General features: G+C 41.7%; 1 protein-coding gene across 1 annotated transcript in view; it reads left to right on the forward strand.

Moving 5' to 3' along the window:
- Window positions 1–1,349: 1,349 nt before the first annotated feature.
- UBXN4 (UBX domain protein 4) overlaps window positions 1,350–15,965 on the forward strand; it is a 42,871-nt gene continuing 28,255 nt past the window's right edge. Inside the window, exons 1-4 of the mRNA XM_007964853.3 lie at window positions 1,350–1,675; window positions 8,433–8,535; window positions 13,746–13,774; window positions 14,358–14,476. Of these exons, the coding sequence (XP_007963044.1) occupies window positions 1,594–1,675; window positions 8,433–8,535; window positions 13,746–13,774; window positions 14,358–14,476 (333 nt within the window). The 5' untranslated portion in view covers window positions 1,350–1,593. The remainder of the gene's footprint in view (window positions 1,676–8,432; window positions 8,536–13,745; window positions 13,775–14,357; window positions 14,477–15,965) is intronic.

Below are 15,965 nucleotides of genomic sequence, written 5' to 3' on the forward strand. Positions count from 1 at the left end.
TAATCACTTATTCAATGTCTGTCTTCCTTACTAGACTGCACAGCCACAAAGACAGGGCCTTTTTCTGACTCCCTCACCTCCTTATCAGCGCCAGGCACAATGCCTCGCTCATAATAGATGAGCGATAAACACTTGACAAATGAATATAAAACTATGAAGGATTCTTATTTAATTCTAAAATTAGAGATAATTAAAGACATAACTCTATTGGAATAATTTCTAGATTGATTGAATGTCAAGAAGTCCGTTAAAGTTGATGTTAAAGGTCAACTCTAATTTTTCTATAGGACTGGTGTCCTATAGAAGCAACTGTCCCTAATCAGCATTATGTCTCAGTTTATAATAACACTATATATGAAAGGCCTGATTGGGAGAAAAAGTACAAAAATCAAAGCTCAAATAATTAGCTATTTTTAGGGAAAATATCTGTAGGAAAGGTGGTATATTCAGATGTATCACTTCCTTTATCTTGCAAAGATTGTCAGATAGTTGTACTGCTGGAAGATAAATTTAACTGATGTAGAATTTAACATAATAGTATATGCAACTGTAAATAAACCATGCAAGCCTTTAGCTAACAGTTATTACGGACCATGTCATTTCATGAAAGAATTAAATATGGATCAGTTTTCATTTAATGGCAGCCAACCACAAAGCGCCACATCTTGATTATAGGACATGCTCCCAGAAAATTGGAAAATAAATCACTATCTAGTCTCTTTTGTATTACCATGGAAAGTAGCTGGAAAATAATCTATTTTCTGCTTTTGTGTTACTTTAAAAAGTAGCTGTGGCAATAGCCTAACGGGTTTTGAAGTTTTGGAATGATCTCTATCCAGTGTCTAGGAAATTGCTGGAGGCCTGGGTGCCACCAATTCCTCCGCTTAGGCACATGGACTACAGGTTATTACAGAAGGTGACTTGCGGTTTTTATCCTGTGTTTGTACAAAGTTGGGCTACGTTCAGAAAAAATCAAAGCCTCGGAGTTAATCCCTACAAAGCTCATTTAGTTCCATGCGAGGACGATTTCCTCCACAGTGGGAGTCTCAACGAGGCCGAGAATAGCATATGCCAGTCGGAGTGACACTTCTCTTTCTCCCTCTCCCCTTTATAGACTGTGTAGTGGCCCTCACTACTGCCCCCTTTAGCCGTGCCTCAGAACCCACAGTTACATGCTCCACAATATGGAGGCGAATAAGTCTAAGTGGACTACAATTCCCATCATGCCTCACTGCAGGCGCCGCCGACGTGTCGTAGCGGTTAGTCATCCTTCCCACTGCCTTCCTCCACTTCCTGGACTGCGCGCCCGGAGGCCTAGCGGGCGCGCGCACGCACCACCGACTCGCCAACGAGAGAAGGCCCTGGGGCACGAACAGCGACGGGTTGCGTCATGTGACGTGGGGTGTTCTCGCGTGCGCTAGCGCGCGTCTCCGGTTGCCGCTGACTGGCCTGCGCGCTTGTGCTGAGCCGGAGGTGGGGGCCGCACCAGCCGAGGTTGCGGGGGCCGCAGAGCCGGACGAGGACGGAGGGCGGAGCCGGTTCCGGGACTGCGGAGACTATACACCGAGCGAGCGCCTGGGCCCGAAGGGAGCGATGCTGTGGTTCCAGGGCGCCATTCCGGCCGCCATCGCTACGGCCAAAAGGAGCGGCGCGGTCTTCGTGGTGTTCGTGGCAGGTGAAGGAGGCAGGGGCTCGAGAGGCGGCCGGGACACCCTTCCGGCCTACCTTCATCTTCTTGTATACCTCAGCCGCTGGCCCGCCCTCCCCGAGACGCGGGCGCCTGTGGGCTCTCACAACTGCCACTACTGCCCCGCGCCCCAGGGACGGCTGCGACTCCGCCGCCAGATCCCCCACAGGGGCCATGCAGACCCTCAGCGCCCTGTTCCTTCAGGCCCCAGGCGCCCCCAGCCTTTCCTCCGTGCCTGAGAGGCCCGAGCTGCCGGCCCGTGGCTGTCCCCGGTCCGTTTGAGATACAGCGGGCCTTGCCCCACCGCTACCTCTCCCGGCACCCGGGCTGGAGGCACTGTCTGGCCCTGGTCTTCAAAGCGCCCCGAGCCCCGCCAAAATCTCTCCGCTCGGGGCGAGGGACGCGGCCAGCAGGCCCCAGCCCCCCAGCCCCGCTCGTCGCCCCGAACCTCTCCCCTGCGCAGCCAGACCCTCGCGACCCTCTGCCTGACGCCCCTCTCTGTATGCAAGGACTCTCTGGGCTGCTTGTATCCCCGTTTCTTTACTACTGTTTAGGTGGAGGTAGGAACGGGCCATTAGGCAAGCAGTTGGGTTGTAATTAGTTGTGGACGGTCGGGAAGAAAGCTGTGTCATCGATAAGCAACAAAGAGAAACCACCTGATGTTCACGGTTACTGGTGTTAGTATGTTCCTGAAACGGAAACTTTTGATCCGAATAGAGGTTTAATTTTTTTTAGTGGCAGTCTTGGTAAGGGATCTAGTGTGTAATAATGTTGCAAGTTTAAAAAAAAATCCATTAGTTTCAAAGAAATAGATGTTCAGTCCTTGGTTTCTTCCGTTTATTGTCTTCCTAGGCTAAAAGCTACACGACTTTGAGATCCTCTGTTAACTCATTTACTCTATGTTGATCTGGGCTGTTTTTCTCCATATTCTCCTGTTTTATTACTGAAATCTTGTAGATTTACAGTAAACTCCCTGCCTCTACGGTTCTGCTCATTCTCATTACATGGATCAAATCAATGTTTGTGGCTATTGTTAATTTGAGGTGTATTTCTTCAACTATTTTTATTTAATAACGATTTATTCATAATTCACGTCTTTTAATAGCTCTATAACTTTACGCACTGCAGCGAAGAACGAATTACTGAAACGTGAATGTCATTCAGCATTAAATTTGGAATTTATAATTGTTTTGTTACGCTAAATTTTTAGCTCAATGCTGTTTATTAGAAGAGCTTCAGTAGTTTAGATTCTGTTATGCTGTCTGGGGTTTATATTATACTTTACATAAATTCTGTAATCCTGTAAGAAAAAAATGGATTGAAAATGGAAGGAAAAGTAAATGACACTATGCTTATTGTGTACAGTAGTAGGTTTTTGACTACAGTAGGTTTAAAACCTACAGTAGTAGGTTTTAAATTGTTTTTCTCCTAATATCTCAGTTGATCCTTGCAGTAAATGGAACAGGTTTAATTATCCCCATTTTATAGATTAGGCACTTAGGTCAGCAGTCATAAAGTGACTTGCACTAGGGTCACAAAAAGGATTTACATGTTGTCTTAATCCAATTTTTGGTAGCTTCAAAAAAACTGTCCGCTTTTTTGTTTCTTAAGGAAAAAACTGAACAATTTTAAATTGGTGATTTAAATTGGTATAGAAATCAGAAATCTAGGATTATGGTAGTCATGTTTTTGAACAAATGTCCAAACATTCCTAGAAGGCACTCTTGAGGTGAATTAGTTAATTTAAAAAAAGAAATGAGAGATTTTTATTAACAAATACTAATATTTGGAAGCTCTAGTACAAATTATTGGACTAGTTAAATAAAGTTATAGGTCTTGCCTTTCGGGGCTTTGTGTGTATATATACTTTCTTCAATTAACTTTTTAGTGATGATTACATGGTATTCATTATTGTAATGATGATTACATTATATTGTAATTCATCATTGTGATGATGATTACATTATATTCTAAATACATGTAATCTTGAATGTTTGCAGGAAGACTGTTAGCAGTCTCACAAAAAAGTCTGTCCCTTGACCTGTTCCAAAATACAGCTAGATTTTTTAGAGTTTTAGCCTACTTAGTTCCCAAGACTAAGTAGGATTAGTGTCACTCTAGGAATATGTAGATACTGGACTCTTGAAACCAAAACGCTTACAGATTGCTTAGAGCTTTCTTCATGACTTTGAAGCCAGAACTCGTGATTTTCTTAGGTCTGAGACCTCAGTAATAATATACCAACTTAATAGAAAAAATTGAAAGATATCTTTATAGCTGGAAGAAGTGATCTCAAGAGTACACTTCAGTTCATAGAACTATTCAAGTGGGAAATGTTTCAGGCAAGTTTTCTTTAGTTAGTGACATTTTGATGGATGAATTAAAGAATATTGTGGAGTTGATGTTTGGAGACTGGAGTGATTACTACTACTTCAGCCAACAGATTAATATGATTTTCAAAGTATTGTGGCTGTGTAAAGTAAGTGAAACAGAACGATTTTCATTTAATACCTGGGAAGGTGAAATAATCTGACAAGAAGACTGAAATAAAGGTATCTGTTCACTGGCTAGTGTTGCTAGGTAGGTAGGCTGAACTTTGTTAATGACAGACGCCATTGACAGCCTTTTCTGGTGAATGTAGACCACAGAAGCCTTTAGGTTTTGAGCAGTTGAGATTTTGTTTTTGTTTTTGTTCTTGTTTTTGTTTTGAGATAGTGTCTCACTCTGTCGCCTAGGCTGGAGTGCAGTGACACGATCCGAGCTCACTGCAACCTCCGCCTCCTGGGTTCAAGCAATTCTCTGCCTCAGCCTCCCGAGTAGCTGGGATTACAAGCACCCACCACCACGCCCAGCTAATTTGTGTATTTTTAGTAGAGACTTGGTTTCACCATCTTGGCCAGGCCGGTCTTGAACTCCTGACCTTGTGATTCCCCCGCCTCGGCCTCTCAGAATGCTGGGATTACAGGCATGAGCCACCGCGCCTGGCACAGTTGAGATTTTTTAACGTCGGAAAGACTGTATGAGGGTCTGCAACTCTTTGCTTCTGAGTTCCTGTTGCTCTCTTTAAGTGCCTTCACTTAAGATACTGCTGATACAAAGGATACGATGTTTTCTCCTAAAATCTTAGGCCCACCTAACTTCATGGTTGATAATTTGATTAAAAATAGGAAAAGAAAGATACCAGAGTTAGCTGACAATCATCCCACTCAGTAGCATTAGGAAAGTTGTCATTGAGCATTGAGTAATTCCGTTCGGCTTTCCACCACTGCTGATCAAGCAGCGGTGGCCACCACTAGGCTGAGTCTAGGACAGACACTGCCAGTGGGGTTGAGACTTTTGGGACAGTATAGGTGAAGGAGTGACACACCAGCCTCACAAGAAGCAAGATGTGTACTTTCAGCTACTTACATGATATCCCTGTTTAGATTCTCCCAGGATTCTCAAGCTTAAACATGTATGTACTGCCTAAACCTGTGTTTCTCTCCCAGTGTTCTGCATCTGAGTGGCACTACCATACATCTTGTTGGATAAACCATAAATGTGAGACAGTCATCTTTGAATCTTAACTCTTCAGTCTTGTCTTGAGCTCGGTTGTTCACAACGTTGCCAATCACATAGGCCTTTCCCTACACACGTGTTCCTTCTGCATGGTGAACTCTTCTGGCTCTTGGCATGGCTGAACTCTTTCATCCTTTAGATTTTAGCCTAACTGTCACCTCAGAGAGGGCTTCTCTGACCATTATAAAGAGTTCTCTTGTTACTTTCTCTCATAGTTTTCTTTTTCATAGCATTTATTACTGTAATTGTGTATAGTGTCTATTTGTTTAAAAATTTTGTATATCATTAGATTTTAAGCCCTGTTGAAGGCAGACAGTGTGTCATTTGGTTTATATTTAGTATACAGTTCAATGCCTAGAACAAAATAAATGTGCAATAAAATAGTGAACATATAAAAGAATGAATGGAAAGAATTTCTCACTCTTCACAGCCTTCTCTGAGAAGTGTTTGTAGTAAGAATGTTCCCATACAGTTATTTTTCTTTGGTAGGTGAGTCATTTATTTGGAATCTTACAACTCTCCTCATCCGATGGTTTCTGAAGATGCATTCAGAGTGATCTCACTTGCAAATAGTAACTTCTCGTTATTTTGCATCGTCAGCATCTGGGAGTCTGCTAATGGAGCATTCTTAATGGAGCATTTGATCTGTGGATGCATTCTAGGCCTGTTTACTTTTTTTTTTTTAAGATGGAGTGTCGCTCTGCCGCCAGGCTGGAGTGCAGTGGTGCAATCTTGGCTCACTACAATCTCCACTTCCCTAGTTCAAGCGATTCTCCTGCCTCAGCCTCCTGAGTAACTGGTACTACAGGCATGTGCCACCACGCCCGGCTAATTTTTTGTATTTTTAGTAGAGACGGGGTTTCACCGTGTCAGCCAGGATGGTCTCAGTCTCCTGACCTCATGATCCGCTCGCCTTGGCCTCCCAAAGTGCTGGGATTACAGGCGTGAGCCACCGTGCCCGGCTGGTCTAGATCTCTTGACCTTGTGATCTACCCACCTCGGCCTCCCAAAGTGCTGGGATTGCAGGCATGAGCCACTCCTCCTGGCCCCGTTTACTTTTACGTGGCCAAATTTCTCAAAACTCCTATTTCTGGTATTCCTGAATCTCATCTCGCAAAATATATTCAGATAAACAGCATTAGAGGCAATTATTATAGGCATGCCATCATACTTAACTATATTAGGCATTTAGCGACTCCACAGAGTACTTACTGAGTGCCTACTGTATTGTTTTGTAGGGATTTTAGTCTTATCACTAAATAAAATGGAACCAATCTTTGCCTTCATGGAACCTTCATTCTAGTTAGGGGAGACAGATGCTAGTAAACATAATTAAAAATGCATAATATATTGGAAGGTAATAAGTAATACAGAAAAACAGAACAGGAGATAAGAGAGCTTTGGGAATGTCTTGAGTGTAATTTTAAAGTGAGTGATTAGGGAAGTTGTAATACTAAACTTAGTGATTAAGTATCAGCTTTATTGAGCTGATATTTGAGCAAAGTTTTAAGGGAGTTGGAAGTTAACCATGTTGTTATCTGGGAAAAGAACATTGCAGGCAGAGGAAACAACTAGTACAAAGACCTTATAGCTGGAGTGTCTTTCGTATTTGAGGAATAGAAGGAAAAAATAACAAGAAAGGAAAAAGGGATGAGGTCACAGAAGTAGTTGGAGGCCTGATGTGTGGGGCTTGTAGCCCCCTGTAAGGACTTTGGCTTTTACTCTGAGGAAAATGGGGAGCCATTGTGTGATCTAAGCAGAGAGATTATATGATCTTTTTTTTTTTAAGAGAAGGTTGCTGTATTAAGAATAGACTTAGCAGGAAGACCAGTTTGGAGGCTTTTACTAGGCTTCTAGGTGAGATGTGATAGCTTGGATCAGGGTAGCAGTAGTGGAGGTGGTAAGAAATAGTTACATTATTGATGTATTTTGGAGATAGGTCAGTTACAATCAAGGAAAACTAAAGTTTTTGGCTTGAGAACTGAAAGGATGGAGTTATGATAAACGAATAACTGCAGTGAAGAAGGCTAAGGTGCATTAAATTGGCCTGGCCAACATAGTGAAACCCCGTTTCTACTAAAAATACAAAAGATTAGCCGGTCGTGGTGGCGGGCACCTGTAATTCCAGCTACTCAGGAGGCTGAGGCAGGAGAATCTCTTGAACCCGGGAGGCAGAGATTGCAGTGAGCCAAGATTGCGCTGTTGCACTGCAGCCTGGGCAACAAGAGTAAAACTCCATCTTAAAAAAAAAAAAAAAAAAAAAGATACAGAACATTTTCAGCATTCCAGAAGGCTCCTTCATGCTCTTTCTCAGTTGGTGGTACCCTTCCCCTCTATCAAGGTAGCCACTATACTGAATTCCATCACCATAGATTAGTTATAGTTTACCCTACCTTTTATAATTAGTATACCTACAATAAAAGGCAAGTCTAAAATTGCAAACAGAATTGTACTTGCCTCTGTCTACATTGGAGGAATTTTGGAGTATAAATGCTGTGGAGTGGAGATGTTGAACTCAACAGAAAGGTGCCACATAAAGGACAGATAACAAACTTTTTTTTCTGTCTCTGTATAGACAGTCTCACTCTCTCGCCCAGGCTGGAGTGCAGTGGCGCGATCTCAGCTCACTGCAGCCTCCACCTTCCGAGTTCAAGTGGTTCTCCTGCCTCAGCCTCCCATGTAGCTGGTATTACAGACACGTGCCACCACACCTGGCTAAGTAGAGACGGGGTTTCACCATATTGGCCAGTCTGGTCTCGAACTCCTGACCTCAGGTGGTCTACCCGCCTTAGCCTCCCAAAGTGCTGGGATTATAGGCGCGAACCACCGCACCCAGCCCGCAACTTTTAATTTTCTAAAATCTCATGTACAAAAGCCCAAATAGGCACTGCACATTTCTGCCTATGACTACTTACTGTTGTGGTACTTTTCACATCATAATTTAGATCTTTTATGAAATACTTTGTGTCATTTAAATAGTCCAATGTAGTTTGTTTTCATTGCTCTTCATGATGTGAACTATGTATGCAGTCACACTTTTCATTTAGTGGAAAATTCAGTTTTCAAATTTGGCAGAAAGTAGTATAGGTGGGATTATATTTTATTTGAAGTTTTCATTTTCCAGGGAAAAAGAATTTGCAATCAGCAGATCCTGGCCTGGTATAAGAATTTTTTAAATGTTCTACAGGTGATGATGAACAGTCTACACGGATGGCTGCAAGTTGGGAAGATGATAAAGTTACAGAAGCATCTTCAAACAGTTTTGTTGCTATTAAAATCGATACCAAAAGGTTTGTTTATGTTTTAATATTTTATTAGTTTTAAAATTTATAGTATTATCTTTGATTTATAGTGATACTCTTGGACTGTAAGAATGTTGATGTTGGGCTGGGCACGTCTAGCACTTTAGGAGACTGGGGTGGGAGGATCGCTTGAGCCCAGGAGTTAAGAGACTAGCCGGGGCAACATAGTGAGACCCTGTCTCTACAAAAAATAATAATACAATTAGGAGTGTGGTGTGTCCTGTGCTCCCAGCTACTTGGGAGACTGAGGGGAGGATCGCTTGAGCCCAGGAGTTGAGAGACTAGCCTGGGCAACATAGTGAGACCCTGTCTCTACAAAAAATAATAATACAATTAGGAGTGTGGTGTGTGCCTGTGGTCCTAGCTACTTGGGAGGCTGACGGGAGGATCACTTGGTCCCTGAAGATTGGGACTACAGTGAGCTGTGATCATGCCACTGCACTCCAGCCTGGGTGACAGAGTCAAACTCTGTCTTAAAAAAAAAAGAGAATGTAGGCCAGGCACAGTGGCTCACGCCGGTAATCCCAGAACTTTGAGAGGCCAAGACAGGCGGATCACTTGAGGTCAGGAGTTTGAAACCAGTCTGGGCAACACAGTGAGACCCTGTCTCTACTAAAAAAAAAAAAAATACAAAAATTAGCCAGGTGTGGTGGCACATGCCTGTAATCCCAACTACTCGGGAGGCTGAGGTAAGAGGATCACTTGAGCCCAGGAGGTTGAAATTGAGGCTGCAGTGAGCTGTGACTGCACCACTGCACTATAGCCCGGGCAAGAGAGCAAGACTGTCTCAAAAAAAAAAAAAAGAATGTTATGTTTTTGGATATCTAAGGCGTATTAGGAACTTAAATTCTAACTGCCATTTGCTAAATGCATCATGAATCCTGCTGAAAAAACTTCAAGCTTTCCTACTCTACCAAGCAGCCATCTAACATGTACCAGGAATGCAAAAAGAACAATGATCTCCAGCTTCTAAAAACTTGGAAGTAATGGTAAATCATACATTGAATATCTCTGAGAGGTTGATCACTCACTGTTTTGAATCCTATTTTTGGGAATGGAGTCATTCAGTCAATAGAAATAAGGACATTTCTATGTTCCTCACAGTACCTGATGTCCACAAGTCTGTTTTGTTTCTCCATTCCTCCTCTCCATCTTTTAAAAAAATTTTTATTACAGGAAGTTTCAAACATATATGAAAGTAATGTAACAGTGTAATGTACCCCATGTACTTGTCTACTAGCTTTGGTAATTAATTCATGGTCAGTCTTGTTTCATCTATACCCCCACCCATTTCCACTCAATCCAAATAATTTTGAAACAAATCACAGTCACTGTATCACTTCATCTATAAATATTTTAGTATGTCTCCAAAATACAAGGATTGTGAATTTTTTAAACATAACTATAATATTAATACTTCACAAACTAATAATTCTTTAATATCAGATAACCAGCCAGTGTTCTACTTTTCAGTTGTCTCTTCAAAGTCATAGTTTTATTTCTTTATTGCAGTTTTTTAGTTCAAAATTATTCAAGGGCCACACATTGGGATGCATTGATTTCTCTCAGTATGTAGGCCTCTCCTCCAACTCCCCTGCTCTTTGGAATTTGTGTTTTAAAGACACCAGATCATTTTTTCTATACATTTGTTCTGTGGTTTCCTCCCGTCTGGATTTTGTTGACTGCATCGTGTTAGTGTCAAGTTGATTCTTTCCTGTTTTCTGTAAATTGATAGGTAGATTCAGGTTTGTTTCCCCTCCCCCATCCTGTCCTAAGACTACTTCATAGATAGTAATGTGTCTTCTGTCAGAAAACAGATACCCTCTTTTCTCTCTTTATGACGTTAGCAGCTATCAGTGATCATTACCTAAAAACATTATTATTTATTTTTTTCTTTGAAGCAAGATTTCACTATGTTGCCCAGGCTGGTCTTAAAATATTGCACCAAAGAGATCCTCCCATCTCAGCCTCCCAAATAGCTCTAGTTACAGGCATGCTTCACTGTGCCTGGTGCTGAAAACATTAATTCATTAGCACTTTCAAAGTGGTATTCCTGTCCTTTTGATTTTGATAATAGCAGAATGAATAATGTGTTTGAAAATCACTGTCAAGATTAAAACATTCAGAAATTTCTACTTGGGAGGCTGAGGCAGGAGAGTACTGTGAACCGGGGAGGCAGAGCTTGCAGTGAGCCAAGATTGTGCCGCACTCCAGCCTGGGCAACAGAGCAAGACTCTGTCTCAAAAAAAGAAAAAATTCAGAAATTTGCCTATAAGTTTGTAAACTTTATGTAAAAATGTTCTATATTTACAAAAACATCAAATCGTAGTATAGCCTGTCTTACAACAGTTACTGAAATATGTATTTACTGAGTAGTTTTTAAAAAACAGAATCTGTCAACTTAAATACATCATTTTTTTTTATTGTCCATCACCTTATTGAAGCACCTTCTAGAGTTGGCAATGGCAAGAAGAATATAGGGATTTATAGGGAATGTGGAATACATGAGAATTTTAGAATTCTTGAGATTGTACAGACTGATGTGTCTGGCATTTTTAAAAACAAATTTCTTATTTATTTATTTATTTTTATTATTATTATTATTTTTGAGATGAGTCTCACTGTGTCGCCCAGGCTGGAGCACAGTGGCATGATCTCGGCTCCCTGCAACCTCCACCTCCCGAGTTCATGCCATTCTCCTGCCTCAGCCTCCCGAGTAGCTAGGACTACAGGTGCCTGCCACCACGCCCAGCTAATTTTAAAAATATTTTTAGTAGAGATGGGGTTTCACCCTGTTAGCCAGGATGGTCTCGATCTCTTGACCTTGTGATCCACCCGCCTCAGCCTCCCAAAGTGCTGGGATTACAGGCATGAGTCACCGCGTCTGGCCTTAAAAACAAATTTTTGTTAGCAGATGCAGGGATACCTGTGTATAGTGATGGTTCATGTTTGTTTCACTGTAGACTGCGTGCTGATAGACTCTAGTGTGCCTTTAAATTATGGAAAATAAATTTCCTTTATTTATTTATTTTTTTATTTTTGTTTTTTTTGAGACGGAGTCTCGCTCTGTCACCTAGGCTGGAGTGCAGTGGCAGGATCTCAGCTCACTGCAAGCTTGGCCTCCTGGGTTTACGCCATTCTCCTGCCTCAGCCTCCCGAGTAGCTGGGACTACAGGCGCCCGCCACCTCACCCGGCTAGTTTTTTGTACTTTTTAGTAGAGACGGGGTTTCACCATGTTAGCCATGATAGTCTTGATCTCCTGACCTCATGATCCGCCCGTCTCGGCCTCCCAAAGTGCTGGGATTACAGGCTTGAGCCACCGCGCCCGGCAATTTCCTTTATTTCATAATCGCTAAGTCACCCAATGTTTTGGGAACATTTTAATGTACATATATTTTTGGAGATAGCGTGCATTGAAAATAGATTAGTAGGAAATGCGTTAAAAGTTTACTATTATTTCTGAGATAATAGGATTTTTGGTAATTTTTTTTCTTGATATTTTACTCTGTTTTCAAGATAATCCTTTATATTCAGGGGGAAAAAAGCAAAGTCTAGTTCTTAGAAGCATTTGTTTGATTATTGGAAGCATCTACATCATCTCTTACTGGTCTTAGAAATTCTGTCTCCCATCCCTGACCACTCAGCTCCCTTCTCTGGAAGGAAAATGTATTTATGTTTGTTTTCCTTCCATGTTTTACAAAAATAGTATTAATAACATTTTGACATACTTTTCTATGCCTTTTTCTTTCTTTTTTTTTTTTTTTTTTTGAGACAGAGTCTCACATTGTCGCCTGGGCTGGAGTGCAAAGGCACGATCTCGGCTCACTGCAACCTCTGCCTCCCAGGTTCACGCAATTCTCCTGCCTTAGCCTCCCAAGTAGCTGGGATTACAGGCGCACACCACCAAACCCAGCTAATTTTTTGTATTTTCAGTCGAGAGGGAGTTTCACTATGTTGACCAGACTGGTCTCGAACTCCTGACCTCGTGATCCACTTGCCTCGGCCTCCCAAAGTGCTAGGATTACAGGTGTGAGCCACCATGCCAGGCCAATTTTTGTATTTTTAGTAGAGACAGAGTTTTGCCATGTTTGCCAAGCTGGTCACGATTTCCTCACCTCGTGATCCACCTGCCTTGACCTCCTAAAGTGCTGGGATTACAGATGTGAGCCACAGTGCTGGCCTGCCTTTTTTTATGATTGCATAATTATTCAGTTTTTATAGGTAGGTAGATTGTTTTTAATCCTTTGTTATTATAGACTGTTACATGATCACACACCTAAGTAAGTCGTAGGCCTTGTATCTTCATGTTCCAGGTTAAGATACTGTATTCAGGTATACTTGCCACTGAGGAAGCAGCATGGCAGATACCAAATTAAATTTTTAGCCACCAGATGCAGCCACTAGCTTGTGGGTTGTAAGAGCAAATAGTTCTTTCTTTTTTGAGACGAAGTGTCACTCTGTCGTCCCAGCCAGAGTGTAGTGGCGTGATCTCAGCTCACTGCAACCTCTGGCTACCAGGTCGGTTCGAGAGATTCTCCTGCCTCAGTCTCCTCAGTAGCTGGGATTACAGGTGTGCGCCACCACGCCCGGCTTATTTTTGCAGTTTTAGTAGAGACTGGATTTCACCATGTTGGCCAGGTTGGTCTCAACTCCTGACCTCGTGATCCACCCACCTTGGCTTCCCAGAGTGCTTGGATTACAGCTGTGAGCTTTGAGACAGACTTTTGCTCTTGTTGCCCAGGCTGGAGTGCAATGATGCGATCTTGGCTCACTGAAACTTCTGCCTCCTGGGTTCAAGCAATTCTCCCGCCTCAGCCTCCCAAGTAGTTGGGATTATAGGCACTTCCCACTGCGCCCAGCTAATTATTGTATTTTTGGTAGAATGGTGTTTCACCGTGTTGGCCAGGCTGGTCTCGAACTCTTGATCTCAAGTGATCTGCCTGCCTCGGCCTCCCAAACTGCTGGTATTATAAGCATGAGCCACCATGCCCAGCCACAAATAATTCTTTATAAAACAAACCAGAAAGTCTTAATGAAATAAGAATTATATTTTTCTCCTTCTACCTGATTGCTGTGAAAGACACTGGTAGTTTCAGGAAAATACTTGTGATTGGTACAGTAAATTTTATTAAAACAACTCAGTATTTAGAAAATACTTTGATTCATCTAGTAATTTTTGTTTGATTTTGTTTTACAGTGAAGCCTGCCTACAGTTTTCACAAATCTGTATCCTTTTGTAAAGAATTGCTTATATATACACATTTATTTACCTTCCTTTTGGTATTTATGAAATTTAGAAATTATTCATTTTATTTAGGAAATCATACGTTCTTCTTTATGGAAACTTTATTACTAAGTGTCCTCAGTGTAGAAAAATATTTTAGAAAATTTCAAAGATATATAAAAGTAACTCAACAGTGTAGTGCATCCCATACATTGAGATAATACATTGTAGCTAAAGATAGGCTAGGGAGTTTTAAAAATGTGAATATCTGAAAAAAAATATAGAGCAGTTGGGTTGGAATGTTACAAGTAGTTTGCAAGAGTCAGCTGGCAGCAAGATGGATGGGCAAGGAAGTTATGATAGAGGAGAATGTAGTAGATTCTTCACTTGAATATACCTCATAAATTAACGTGTCACATGTATTAATACTACAGTTATAATGATGCGGTACTTGAAATTATTTAATAAATATGTTAGATTATGTTGTGAAAATCACAAAGATTTGTTTTCCTTTGTTACCAATAATATTTCATAAAACTATCCTTTTGTTTCACATGAATTGTTAGACTTAATTAAACTGTACAGATCCTGTAGTGTGTGTTCCATCCAGTTTCTTTATTGGAGACAGTGGAATTCCCTTGGAAGTAATAGCAGGAAGTGTTTCTGCAGATGAACTTGTTACAAGAATTCACAAAGTCCGACAGGTAAGAAGGAACAGAACTGTTATTTCCGTAAATGGTAGGTCAGGAATTGGATTTTTTTTTTTTTTTTTTTTTGAAATGAAGTCTTATTCTGTCACCCAGGCTGGAGTGCAGTGGTGTGATCTCGGCTCAACTGCAGCCTCCACCTCCCAGGTTCAAGTGATTCTCCTGCCCCAGCCTCCCAAGTAGCTGAGATTACAGGCACCATGCTGGGCTAATTTTTGTATTGTTAGTAGAGATGGGGTTTCACCTTGTTGGCCAGGCTGGTCTCAAACTCCTGACCTCAGGTGATCTGCCCACCTTGACCTCCCAAAGTGCTGAGACTACAGGCGTGAGCTACCGCACCCTTCTCACATTGGAATATTTTTGGAGCCCCTCTGTATATTCAGGAAACTGCCGTGCCAAAAATTTTAAAAGGTAGTAAGTACTGTCTTCGTCACCTGTTTTGTAAATAGCATGAAGTTATAGGTGCCAGTAGCCAGTACTTAATACTTGACTGACTTCTTTACCTTTTTTTTTTTGAGACGGAGTCTCGCTTAGTCACCCAGGCTGGAGTGCAGTGGTGTGATCTTGGCTCACTGCAAGCTCCGCCTCCCGGGTTAATGCCATTGTCCTGCCTCACCCTCCCAAGTAGCTGGGACTACAGGCGCCAGCCACCATGCCCGGCTAATTTTTTGCATTTTTAGTAGAGACAGGGTTTCACTATGTTAGCCAGGATGGTCTCGATCTCCTGACTTCGTGATCCGCCCACCTCGGCCTCCCAAAGTGCTGGGATTACAGGCTACCTTTTTTTTTTTTTTTTTTTTTTTTTTTTTTTTTTTTTTTTTTTGAGATGGAGTCTCACTCTGTTGCCCAGGCTGGAGTGCAGTGGACTGATCTCAGCTCACTGCAACCTCCACCTCCCAGGTTCAAGCGATTTTTCTGCCTCAGCCTCCCCAGTGGCTGTGATTACAGGCACGTGCCACCATGCCCAGCTAAATTTGTGTATTTTTAGTAGAGATGGGGTTTTGCCATCTTGTCCAGGCTGGTCTCGAACTCCTGACCTCAAGTAATCTGCCCACCTTGACCTCCCAAAGTACTGGAATTACAGGCATGAGCCACCATGCCCAGCCATCTTTTACCCCAATCTCAACACATAATGAACATCACCATAACTTTGTTGAAAGAGAAAATTGCTGTCATATTAAGGCTCTAACTGTATATTGCTTAATATATTTTAAGGACTTTATGCTCAGTAATTAATCATTTCTATCTACTTTGGACAAATGGCTAATAGGTTTGTAACTTTTTTCTTTGAATTCTAATTTGAGGGAAAATCAATGGTGTGCTTTAACAGATCTTTTTATGGTCTTGCCAGCTTGCAGGTAAATTCCATAATGTGATTATATCATGCTTAGGATTATACATTTTGGACTCATCTGTTTATGAGCATTTCATATTTCTCTTTTTATAGAGTATAAATTAACCTGTATTTTGGTCTCTACTGCCATGG

This window comes from Chlorocebus sabaeus, chromosome 10 (genome assembly GCF_047675955.1).
Source record: "Chlorocebus sabaeus isolate Y175 chromosome 10, mChlSab1.0.hap1, whole genome shotgun sequence".
In the NCBI taxonomy this organism is placed as follows: domain Eukaryota; kingdom Metazoa; phylum Chordata; class Mammalia; order Primates; family Cercopithecidae; genus Chlorocebus; species Chlorocebus sabaeus.